Source organism: Ovis canadensis, chromosome 15, assembly GCF_042477335.2.
Source record: "Ovis canadensis isolate MfBH-ARS-UI-01 breed Bighorn chromosome 15, ARS-UI_OviCan_v2, whole genome shotgun sequence".
NCBI lineage: Eukaryota > Metazoa > Chordata > Mammalia > Artiodactyla > Bovidae > Ovis > Ovis canadensis.
This window is the reverse complement of record NC_091259.1, coordinates 59,286,710-59,299,586: the sequence shown is the minus strand read 5'-3', so window position 1 is coordinate 59,299,586 and position 12,877 is coordinate 59,286,710. Positions and strand designations below refer to the sequence as shown.

Here is a 12,877-nt window from a genome sequence, read left to right as displayed (position 1 = left end):
TCTCGTGGCCCTGCCTCACCCCTCCACCAGCCTGCCCACCGCCGCCCCGGCTCCCAGGCTTCGAGCCTTGTCTCCTTGGATCTCCCCAGGGTCCTCTTCTCTTTCTGGCAGACTCTGCATTGTGGGGACCCTGCCTCAGTCGTGGAGCTACATCTGCCACTCCCATGTCTTCCTGGGGGCAGTCCAGCTTCCTGGCCAGGCCGCTGGTCCTGGGGGAGGGCCGGAGAACAGGGGTCCCGGCTCCCCTCTTCCATGGTGTGGTCTCCACCTCCAGGCAGCCTGTTGGGTCTGCCTCTCACCCCTTTGTCAGTCAGCCCCGTGGGAAGGCCCTCCTCCCTTTAACCATCTCCTGCTGCTCCCTGGGCCCTCCCCTCTCTTCCTCGGTCCTCTTCCCCTTCTCACTTTCTTGCTTCTCTTTTCTTTTCCCCATCTTTCCCCCGACCCCTTCCCCTTTCCTTTTCTTCTTCCTGGCATCCAGCCATTCACAGTGACCTAGCCTCTTAGACTTTCTCGTTTACCCTTGTCCTTGCAGCTTCCACCTCAGGCCAAGATGAGGAGCCATTCAGAGTAGCTGCCGCCTCTGGGGGACCCCGGCATCCTGGGCAGCCCCACCGGTGAGTCAGGGGGAAGTGGGGAGCTGGGCTGGGTGTTGTAGGCTAAGCCTCCACCAAGGCCTCATGAAGGTGAGACCCAGCGTCCTTTTTTCATTTATTTATGTATTTTTGGCTGCATTGGGTCTTCGTTGCTACACATGGGCCTTCGCTCCTTGTGGAGAGTGGGTACTTTCTCCAGTTGGCTTGTGTGGGCTTCTTGTTGCAGAGGACGGGCTCTGGTGTGTGGGCTTCGGTAGCTGCGGGCTGTGGGCTCTCGAGCACAGGCTCAGTAGTTGTGCTGCATGGCCTTAGTTGCCCCATGGCACGGAGGATCTTCCTGGACCAGGGATCGAACTGGTGTCCCCTGCTTGGCGAGGCATTGGACCATTGGACCACTGGGGAAGCCCCTGTTTTCCGTTTTGAAAAACTGAGGTTAAGAGGCAGAGAGAGAGGGTGAAGCCAGAGATCTTGCGAAGAACTTCCCAGGAGAGCTTTGAAGGATGGAGTCAAGCAGGGATCAGTGAGGCAGGTGGGGTGTGTACCTGATTACTTGATTTCCTTCCGTGCCTGGTGCATTATGGTCTTATTCTTACTTCCAGATGATCCTGTTATCATCCAAGTTGTAATTTGTTGGAAAATGGTATGAAATTAAAAAGATAAAGAGGATACAGTGAAAGGTAGCCCTCCCTTTCTTGTCCTCCCGGCGGGGAGTCTCCTCCTCAACAGCAGTGTCTTGTATACTATCCGAGTGTTTTGTGTCTATGCATGCGTGTATGTATGCATATATATTTTCTTTTTCTTTACCCTAGATTTTTGCATAATAAAACATTGTTCTGCACCTTGCTTTTCCATCCAACGATCGATCTTTAATATCCATGAATATGAGCTTTATTTTTTTGGCCGTATCTTACTTTTTGGCTGTGCCTCGAGGCGTAGGGAAACCTTAGTTCCCTGACCGGGGATTGAACCTGCATCCCTTGCATGGAAAGCACAGAGTCTTAACCACTGGACTGCCAGGGAATTCCCTGAATATGAACTTCAGAATCTGCCTGTGGGTTATTTTAACTGGGATTGTGTTAGCATTAGCTTAACCTGGGAAGAACTGCTGTCTTTATAATGTTGAGAGCCCCTTATCAAAGAACATCAAATGTATTTCTGTTTGTTTGTGTCTTCCTTTGGGACCCTCAGGAGCCTTTTAGAAAAATTCACATAGTTCAAAATTTGAGTAATAGAAAAACATGTAAAGTGAAAAGTTTACCGCCACTTGGAGCCGGGTTTCCAGGGAAGCTGATGGGGCCCAGGGAGGGCCCAGGCAGTGTGTGCATGTGGTGATGTTTTTTGGTAAATTTTTAACAAACCCTCCCAATCCCCCTTAGCCCTCAGCATTCCTCCCTAGAGGCAACCAGCTTTGCCTGTATCCTCTGTATCATTTTAGACATCTGCATTTAGATCATCACACACTGATCTATCCTCTCCTTTTGTTTTTATTATTGTGTTTTTTTCATGTGAAAGGCAGCATGTTCGGTATGGTGTTTTGAACCTTTCTTTAGTCGGTTGATACATATCGGAGGTCATCCTTAGCAGCATGTAGCGTTCCCTCCTTCTTTATGGAGTTTCTTCATTTTTCTTTAGTCATTTAGCAGCTCCTTAGGAGGTCACCCCACACTGATATGTAAGGAGTCTCCTCATTTCCTATGGCTCAGCATTCTCCTGTGTGATTACATGGTAATTTAGTTAACCATTCTCCAGTCTATACGTGTTTTGATTACTTCATACCTTTTGTCGTTGTACACAGTGCGGTAGCCAGTACCCTACGTACGTCCTTTTGGACATGCACCAGGAAGACTGCAAGGGAACTAGCCACGGGTGGCTGGGTCAGAAGGCCCAGAGCATTGAGGTTTTCACAGCCTGGTGGCGTTGCCCTTCCCAGAGGCACTGCCCCATCCTGGGAGGGGAGTGCCTCACCTTGTCACCACTCGCTGTAAGGAGGGGAAGTTCCATATTCCATTTCTCGTGTTTAGAATCATGTATACTTTTCTTTCTGTCAGTTCATCTTTGCCCATTTATCTATCAGATTATTGGTCTGTTTCTTATTTCTAGGTGTTTTTAACTGCCTAGGAAAATTAGCCTGTGCTTGGGGTAGGAGTGATACCCCCTAGTTTGTCATTTATCCCTTGGCCTTGCTTATGATGTCTTTTTCTTTTTTTAAATTGTGCAGGAATGTTTTGTCTGCAGTTGAATATTTTAGTCTTTTCTTTATCCTTCTGGATTTGTATCATTTCCAAAAGGCCTTTGCCTCTCTGAGACAAAGATTTTTCATATCCTTTCATGATTTACTGTAACTTATCCTGTCGTAAGGTGTAGGGGTCCAGCTTTGTAGCTCACTACACAGTTTTGCTAACAATTTAATAATGCATCTTTTCCCTCCTAGTTTGAGATGTTACTTTTGTTGTATTACTAAATTCTTAAATGTATTTGGGTCTTTCTTTTAAAATTTTTATTAGTTATTTATTTGACTGCCTAAGGGATCTTTAGTTGTGGTATTTAGGATCTAGTTCCCTGACCAGGCATTGAACCGCACCCCCTGCTTTGGAAGGTGAAATCTTAACCCCTGGACCAACAGGGAAGTCCCTAACCTGTGCTGTTTTATTGATTAATTTATATGTTTTAATATGTGGTGAGGCTGATTCTCACTCTACCCTTCCTTTGCCCACTCCTTCACTTCCAGAATTTTCCTGCTTTTCCTGCTTGTTTGTTTTTCCACATGAATTTTTAATCAGCTTGTCTAGCCACCACCACCCATCCCTCCAAGAAGTTCTATGTGTATGTTTAGTAGGATAGCACATATTTATAAATTAACTTAGGGTTAATATCTGTATGATGCTCTCTATCCAGGAACATGTCTGTCTATCCAGAACTTCTTTTTGCCCCTTAATACCACATTTTTCTCCCTATAGATTCTATGCATTTCTTATTAAGTTTATTCTTGGTGGTTTTTATTTTGTGATGCTGTTGTAAATGAGGTCTTTCATCCTGGTTTCTACTTCGTTATTGCTTATAAATATTGATTCTATTAATTTTGAACCTAGCTATCTTACTAAATTCTTTTACTGTTTGTAATACTTTCTCAGCTGAACTTTTCGGGTTTTCCAATTCAGAACTCATATTTAAGTAATGGATTAACTCTTCCTTCCCAGTTTTTTATACCAATGGTGTATTTTTGTTGAACTTTTAGAGTAGTATGAATAAGAATAATGATGGAAGTTTTTCTCTTGTTTTTCTGTTAAGCAAAGTGCTGGTTTTATTTTAAGAAAGTATCGATCTGTTTCTGTTTTACTAAAATTTTTGTTTAAGTGTACTGGATATTGAGTTTTATCATATGCCTCTTTAGTATCTATGGAGATGAGCAGTAAGCATTTTCTTTTGATCTGTTAATCACTGCTTGGCATCATCTGTTCCTTGACTCTTGCCAGGTCAGGAGTTCTTGAGTATCGTTAGGGGACCTCAGTCCCCATTGCCCAGTACAAGGCTGTTTTGAAAGAACAAATGAAAGAATGGCTTATCCTATCCATTCCCATCTTTCCCTCCTCAGTGGTGGGAAGGGCTTATTCACCCACAGGCCCAGGACATCAGACTGTGTGGTGCTGTGTTGACGCACCTCCTGGAGTAATCTGCTTCCTTCAGGAGCATGGAGGTGGGGGTAAGGCTCACCCCACAGACTGGGCCTATAAAGGGACCAGCAGTGGTATCCCTCAATCCCACCTATACTTGCTAATATCCCTCGGGCCTGGGCCTCTGCTGAAAACTGGTGCTTGAGAAGGAACTGTGTCCTTGCCTGGGTCTTGCAGAACGTGGGAGGGGCAGGGATGCAGACACAGCCATAGCAGTGGCCAAGGCCGTGGATGGGGATTAAGACAGCACCAACTCTGAAGGTCCTGGAGGACTTCCTGGAGGAGCTGGATGCTAGGAGGCCACAGAGGTGGGGTGGGGGAGGAGGTGGCAGGTTTCAGGCAGTAGAAGCCTCTGTGTTCAGAGCCCAGGCAGTACCTCGCCTTGCCTGGCACATGGGATGCAGGGGAGAAAGCTCAAACACAGAGCTTACCCCATGGCATGGAAAAGCCACAGAGAATTGTTGATTGGAGACCTGTACCTGGACACCTTGCCTCTGACCTGTGCCCGTGTGTCTATTCCAGGTCTGGACAGAGCCCTGCTGGCTGGCCTCTGCTGGCAGGAACCATGGCGGAGGCCGGGGACGGGGCGCTCTCGGTGGCCGAGTGGCTGCGAGCGCTACACCTGGAGCAGTACACGAGGCTCTTCGAGCAGCACGGCCTGGTGTGGGCCACAGACTGCCAAGGCCTCAGTGACACCCGCCTGGTGGACATGGGCATGGTGCTCCCTGGCCACCGCCGCCGCATCCTGGCTGGCCTGCTCCGTGCCCACACACCCCCAGCCCCTGCACCCCGCCTAGCCCCACGGCCCGTGCCCATGAAGCGTCATGTCTTCCGCTCACCACCCACGCCCACCACTCCCCCGGAGCCACTGCCTGCGGCTGGAGAGGACGAGGGGCTGCCCACCGCCCCACCCATCCCGCCCCGGAAGAGCTGCCTTCCGCCCACCTGCTTCTCCGCCCCATCCACAGCGGCCCCGGACCCTGTGGTGCCCCCGCTGCCCGCCAAGCGGCATTTGACAGAGCTCAGCCTTCCGCCCGTGCCCCCCCGCACCGGGCCCCCCCGCCCACTGGTGAGGTGAGTGGATGCGTGCAGGGTGGGAGGGACATGGGCAGAGAATCTAGAGGGTCAGCATGGGGAGAGGGCAGGAGGGAGGGTTGCGGCTTTTGACACTGGGGTAAGAAAGGCACCTTGGTGGCGGGAACAACATGTGCAAAGCTCAGAGGTGGAAAGTGCAGTCTTCAGGTGCTCTGAGCAGACAGTGCAGTATGAGTGACGGTGAGGCTTGTGGATGGCACTGGTGGGACATGCCGTGAAGGCCAGGTGGGGAGCCGGGAGAGTTTTCAGCGGAGCAGTCAGTTGAAAACTGAGTACGAAAGAATGACCCTGGCTGCTGGTAACGTTGATGGAGGAGGAGGCTGGGAGACCAGTGAGAGGGCACAGGGCCACCTGTGAGGCCCCCACTAAGGCTGTGTGCATGAGACTGGAGAGGAATGGGCAGACTGGAGTGAGAGCTTGACCCCAGAGTGGACAGGACTTGGGGCTGGGCCGGGCATGAGCAGAGAGGGCACGAGGAAGTACATGGCATCCAGCTTTCCATCTTGATGGTGCCGTCCTTGATCTGTGATCTGAGCACAGAGGGGAGTTTGGGAGGAGGTTGGGTTCATTTTGGGGCCTGGTGAATATGAGTTATTGGGAAACCAGCACCTGTGTCTGCAGTCGGGAGGTAACATTTGGAGGAAATGGGGAGTCTGGAATGAAGAAATTGTCCTGGAGGTTGCAGCAACTGCCCCGGGCTTGGTGCTGGGGCTCTTGTCTTCCCCTTTCACATGGCTCCTGCCAAAGGTCAGTTCTCAGGCCACATCCTGCTCACCCTCCCTCCTCCCCAGAACCATTTTCCCCGCTCTTAGGTCCTGGTACTCCTGTTTCCTTTCTTTCTTTTTCAGTATGTTTTTATTTTGGTGCGGGGGCACTGCTCCATATGGCATGTGAGATCTTAGTTCCCTGACCAGGGATTGAACCCACGCTTTCTGCATTGGGAGCATGGAGTCTAAATCACTGGGCCACCAGGGAAGTCCCCTTCTTGTTTTCCTGAGTTTCCACCTACTTCTGTGGACATTGCATTTAATCTCCTTTACAAGTATCCTCCTCCCTTCCTGCGACTTGCTGGGGTGCCCAGTTTAGGGGAGATCCTCAGGTGTGGCTGTGTATGTAATGAAGGGTATAATGGGGCTTTATTGTAGCACTTGGGCCAAGTCAGCCTAATCTGGGAAGGCTTCTTAGAGGAGGAAGGGATGTGTAGAGAAAGATCCCCTGGTCTCTGTTATTGTTGGGCACTGTGCTGGGTGCTTTACTTACATAACCTCGTTCGATCCCTGCGCAGTTCCTCTGGGGCATTTGTGTCCTATTTCAAGCAGAGAAACTAAGGCTCAGAGAAGAGAGGGGAACACTGGCTAGATCCATGCCAAGTACATGCTGAGGGAGCCCCTCTGGGGAGGACCTGGGAGGTTTTCCCCCTTCGAGAGGGGCATTAAAGGGCCTTCTGAGGCCAAGCCAGGGCTGTGGTGTTTTGAGGTTTGATTGGTAAGAGCACAAAAAGAGTTCATTGTGCCTTTCATAGGCTCACATGCTGGGAGAGGTAATGGGATCCCCTGGGAGCTTGGCTCGGAGAAGGCAGTGGCACCCCACTCCAGTACTCTTGCCTGGAAAATCCCATGGACGGAGGACCCTGGTGGGCTGCAGTCCATGGGGTCGCAAACAGTCGGACACGACTGAGCGACTTCACTTTCACATTTCACTTTCATGCATTGGAGAAGGAAATGGCAACCCACTCCAGTGTTCTTGCCTGGAGAATCCCAGGGACGGCTCAGTCTGTGGGGTTGCACAGAGTCGGACACTGAAGCGACTTAGCAGCAGTAGCAGTCGCAGGAGCTTGGCTTAGAGGCCAGATTGAAGTTTCCTGGTGCCACTGCACCCTCTAGTGGCCACCCTTCTGCATGCAGAAGTAATTTTTATTTCCTTTAACTACATCTTTAGAATGGGATGTGTGTGTATGTGTGTTCATGCACACCTGTCTGTGAGGGCTGGGAATAGGTGAACAAGGGCAGGAGGCAGGGCCCTGTCCATAGAACGTTCACGAAGGCTGAGGAGGCAAAAACCCTAGCCAAGAAGTGTATGCCTGGGTTCCTGCTTAGAAGGCGAGCTACCTGAGCAGGTCCAGCTGGATGCATGATTCTGACTAGGAAAAGCTGCTCCTTTGGGCCTGTCTCCCCAGCAGGTATCCTCCTTGGCTCTCCATGGCCCTCCTGAATTCAGGAGACTTTCTGGGTAGAGCAAGGGTCCTGTCTTTGCCCTAGGATGCGAGGCCCCACTCTCAGATCCTCATTCTGAACTTAGCCAACCTCTGTGGGAAGCCAGATTCCCATGGTCAGGAATCTGGCCCCTTGTAGCTAGAGAACCTAAAATTCATTCCAGGCTGAGAGACTTCGTAGGCAATTATTCCTTGCAATGTGGGGCTATTCCTTGCGGTAGAATGGCAGGTGAGCTGCCAAGCCTGGCTTCTGTATCCTGGGGTCTTTGACACTTGGAATTGTGGGCATCTGCGGTCCTAGCCTCCTGGGCTTCCAGGGTGTGCAAAGTTATTACAGTCCAGAGATAGAAAAACTCTAAGGGCAGAGAGAGCCTCATATGTGGTTAACAGACAAGGGCTGGGCCACGTGTGGATAACAGATAAAGGCTGGGCAGGTTTTGGACCCTGACTGGCTTCCTCTCACAACCCCTTTCTGTGACCCCAGGCTCTGTGGTACACAGTGGAAGACGGCCCAGCCTGGCTGGCCCCTGCCTCCCTTGCAGGAGTCCCCACTTCCTGATCTGGCCTTCCTGTCCTTGCTTGTACCCTCTAGTGACGTAGGTCTTACTCTCTCAATCTTAGGGCCTCTTACACCAGATCATGAGGTGACTGAGGGAGTGTTTTTCCCTGGCTCCAGTCCATCACTGGGCTTCCCAGTGGAATTTGTGATTGATTACTGTGTGTGCATGTGTGTACTTAGGAGGGAGTAACTCCACGTGAGGGCATGGCTGGCCAGTTTGTCTGTGTGCGCCTATAGGTGTGCATCTAGCCAGGTGGTAGCATGTCTGTGTATTTCTGCAACCGCACATGTTCTAAGGGAGGCAACGTGTAATAATTATGTGTATACACAGGTGGGGATTTATACGATTTCAGTGGTTACGTGCTATAGTGTGTATACAAATTTATCACGGCCTGTATGCACACATACATGGGCCCAAGTGTTCTGTACTGTGGGGGCTCCAAGAACATGAGTGTATTTGTGAGTGCGTGTGTTGTGGGTGGTGAGTTGTTTTTTGTGTACGGTCAGGTGTGAGCCAGTGTGTACTTGTGCTGTGTTTGCAAGTGCTGCCAAGAGGCCGAGCCCCCTACAATGTCAGCTCCATTAGGGGCTCAGATCCTTTTCAGTTTCATTTACTGCCACGTACCCAACATTTGTTTTTTTTTTTTTTTTTTGCCATTGTATCTTTTTTTTTTTTTTTAGTTTTTTATTTTTTAAATTTTAAAATCTTTAATTCTTACATGCATTCCCAAACATGAACCCCCCTCCCACCTCCCTCCCCATAACATCTTTCTGGGTCATCCCCATGCACCAGCCCCAAGCATGCTGCATCCTGCGTCAGACATAGACTGGGGATTCAATTCACATGATAGTATACATGTTAGAATGTCATTCTCCCAAATCATCCTACCCTCTCCCTCTCCCTCTGAGTCCAAAAGTCCGTTATACACATCTGTGTCTCTTTCCCTGTCTTGCATACAGGGTCGTCATTGCCATCTTCCTAAATTCCATATATATGTGTTAGTATACTGTATTGGTGTTTTTCTTTCTGGCTTACTTCACTCTGTATAATCGGCTCCAGTTTCATCCATCTCATCAGAACTGATTCAAATGAATTCTTTTTAACAGCTGAGTAATACTCCATTGTGTATATGTACCACAGCTTTCTTATCCATTCATCTGCTGATGGACATCTAGGTTGTTTCCATGTCCTGGCTATTATAAACAGTGCTGCGATGAACATTGGGGTACATGTGTCTCTTTCAATTCTGGTTTCCGCGGTGTGTATGCCCAGCAGTGGGATTGCTGGGTCATAAGGTAGTTCTATTTGCAATTTTTTAAGGAATCTCCACACTGTTCTCCATAGTGGCTGTACTAGTTTGCATTCCCACCAACAGTGTAGGAGGGTTCCTTTTCTCCACACCCTCTCCAGCATTTATTGCTTGCAGATTTTTGGATCGCAGCCATTCTGACTGGTGTGAAGTGGTACCTCATTGTGGTTTTGATTTGCATTTCTCTAATAATGAGTGATGTTGAGCATCTTTTCATGTGTTTGTTAGCCATCCGTATGTCTTCTTTGGAGAAATGTCTATTTAGTTCTTTGGCCCATTTTTTGATTGGGTCGTTTATTTTTCTGGAGTTGAGCTGCATAAGTTGCTTGTATATTTTTGAGATTAGTTGTTTGTCAGTTGCTTCATTTGCTATTATTTTCTCCCATTCAGAAGGCTGTCTTTTCACCTTGCTTATATTTTCCTTTGTTGTGCAGAAGCTTTTAATTTTAATTAGATCCCATTTGTTTATTTTTGCTTTTATTTCCAGAATTCTGGGAGGTGGATCATAGAGGATCCTGCTGTGATTTATGTCTGAGAGTGTTTTGCCTATGTTCTCCTCTAGGAGTTTTATAGTTTCTGGTCTTACATTTAGATCTTTAATCCATTTTGAGTTTATTTTTGTGTGCGGTGTTAGAAAGTGATCTAGTTTCATTCTTTTACAAGTGGTTGACCAGTTTTCCCAGCACCACTTGTTAAAGAGATTGTCTTTACTCCATTGTATATTCTTGCCTCCTTTGTCAAAGATAAGGTGTCCATATGTGTGTGGATTTATCTCTGGGCTTTCTATTTTGTTCCATTGATCTATATGTCTGTCTTTGTGCTAGTACCATACTGTCTTGATGACTGTGGCTTTGTAATAGAGCCTGAAGTCAGGCAAGTTGATTCCTCCAGTTCCATCCTTCTTTCTCAAGATTGCTTTGGCTATTCGAGGTTTTTTGTATTTCCATACAAATCTTGAAATTATTTGTTCTAGTTCTGTGAAAAATGTGGCTGGTAGGCTTGATAGGGATTGCATTGAATTTGTAAATTGCTTTGGGTAGTATACTCATTTTCACTATATTGATTCTTCCAATCCGTGAACATGGTATATTTCTCCATCTATTAGTGTCCTCTTTGATTTCTTTCATCAGTGTTTTATAGTTTTCTATATATAGGTCTTTAGTTTCTTTAGGTAGATATATTCCTAAGTATTTTATTCTTTTCGTTGCAATGGTGAATGGAATTGTTTCCTTAATTTCTTTTTCTACTTTCTCATTATTCGTGTATAGGAATGCAAGGGATTTCTGTGTGTTGATTTTATATCCTGCAACTTTACTATATTCATTGATTAGCTCTAGTAATTTTCTGGTGGAGTCTTTAGGGTTTTCCATGTAGAGGATCATGTCATCTGCAAACAGTGAGAGTTTTACTTCTTCTTTTCCAATTTGGATTCCTTTTATTTCTTTTTCTGCTCTGATTGCTGTGGCCAAAACTTCCAGAACTATGTTGAATAGTAGCGGTGAAAGTGGACACCCTTGTCTTGTTCCTGACTTTAGGGGAAATGCTTTCAATTTTTCACCATTGAGGATAATGTTTGCTGTGGGTTTGTCATAGATAGCTTTTATTATGTTGAGGTATGTTCCTTCTATTCCTGCTTTCTGGAGAGTTTTTATCATAAATGGATGTTGAATTTTGTCAAAGGCGTACCCAACATTTGAAACAATGCCAGGTGCCTGACAGGTACTCAGAAAATGTTTGTTGTGTGAGTAAATAGATGAGACCTGCATGAGCTTCTGTACCACCAGGCACTGAGCTTGTGTGCTGCCCACGCTGACTCAGCACCCTGTGAGTGCCCTCCGCACACACTGGACCCTGGACAGTAGGGTTACAGGATACCCCAAATCCCTTCCCACTCCCCGACCTCTGTCACCCCAGGCATCTTGGAAGGGGAGAGACCTTTAGGGGAGGCAGGCAGAAAATGAGCAAGGATGGCATCTTTTCCCCTCTGCCCCAGCTGGATCAGAACTCTCAGAAGCAGGCTCACTGTTTGCCTGGCCTAGGAGGCCCCTGTTTCGCCCCCAAAGGGTCTGCACCCCCACCATCACCTAAGCCTGTAATAGGTAACTAACTGACAAGTCCAGAGACACTGAGAAACTTGTTCAAAGTCACACAACCCAGTATAGGAGAAGGCAGTGTTCAAACCCTACCTGTTGGCCTGGGACTGTCTACTCAGCTTCAGGTGTCATAGATGTGAACCCTCTGAGCCCGCTTCCCTGACCGTGGCAGCGAGGTCATTTCTGACCCAGGGTCACTCTGCAGAGCCTCCCCTAGCCTGCTCTGGGCCTCCGTGTCCTACTCCGATACTTGGGTGTCTGGAGAAACCTGGAGAAGAGGGAAAATTTGCCCATAGTGGGCAGCAGCCAGCTGGAGTCACATCGCAAGGCCTCCCACCTGTGCCCTCGACCCTGTGCAGCCCAGCCAATCCCTGGGCTTCCTGGAGACTGATCACTTGTTGCTAGGGCAGAACTTGCTCTCTTCAGAGAGCCTCTTTCCTAGCTTCTCTGGGCCTTGTGTGAGTGGGGAGGGGCCAGCCAGAGTATCCACTCTGGAAGGCCCTGCTTGATGTCACTGGAGTAGTTTGTCCACCCACTTCAGCTTAGAGGGGGAGCCAGCCTGGGGGCGGGAAGGAAGTGTCTGCCCCAGGGGATTCTGGGTGACTTTTCTCTGTCTCAGTCGAGTTTTCAGGAAGTGTGTGTGTTGGCCAGGGCTGCAGGGGGCGGGCGGAGGCGGAGAGCAGGAAGCTAGAGGAGACCAAAGCTGGATTCAGACACAGACACGCACGTACACGTACACGTACACATACACACACTCACTCTCCCAGACAGACTCACAGTCACACACAGAAACACACATTCCAACAAGTGATCACAAACACTCCGACACAAATCACGGGAGTGCAGAGCCATACCTGGAACCAGACGTGGCCTTAGGCACACCCAGGGAGTGGGGCCAGGCTGTCTGCGAGACCAGCCTGGGTCGGACACAGGCTGGACAGTCAGGTACCCAGCGCACACTGGGCCCAGCTGGCCAGAACCACGGGAGCTCTTGGGCCCTGGATCCAGAGGGCGTCTGAGGGTGAGCAAGGGGCCACCGTGGGCTGGGCTGTCGGCTGAGGGGAGGGGGCAGTCTCTTCCTACGGGCCTGGGAGGGCAGGAATCCCAGACTGTCTGTCTGTCTGTCTGTCACCTCTCCCCAGGTTAGGTTTTCTGTGCTGCTCTCCTCCCCCTCCCTTTTTCACTCTCAGACTTCCCTCTCTTCTTTCACTTTCTCTACATTTTCTGTTTTTCTCCTGCCCTTTCCTTTTCTCCCCTCTCTCTTCCCCACTTCTGCCCTGGGCTTTCCGCAGCTGCATCTCCCCGTAAGTGTCTCTCTTGGGTTCACTGGGAGCCTCTGGGGCC

The 12,877-nt window shown here is 48.9% G+C and overlaps 1 protein-coding gene across 13 annotated transcripts in view; it reads left to right on the top strand.

Annotated features, from left to right (window-relative positions):
• ARAP1 (ArfGAP with RhoGAP domain, ankyrin repeat and PH domain 1) overlaps positions 1-12,877 on the top strand; it is a 64,355-nt gene that overhangs the window by 16,792 nt on the left and 34,686 nt on the right. For 8 of the 13 annotated variants that reach the window (XM_069552982.1, XM_069552979.1, XM_069552977.1 and 5 more), the window contains exons 2-3: positions 533-614; positions 4,787-5,338. In XM_069552982.1, coding sequence (XP_069409083.1) covers positions 4,830-5,338 — 509 coding nt within the window. In that variant the 5' untranslated portion in view covers positions 533-614; positions 4,787-4,829. Of the gene's footprint in view, positions 1-532; positions 615-4,786; positions 5,339-12,202; positions 12,555-12,877 lie in introns of those variants that run through there. The other 5 variants (XM_069552987.1, XM_069552986.1, XM_069552988.1 and 2 more) reach the window with 4 other exon arrangements.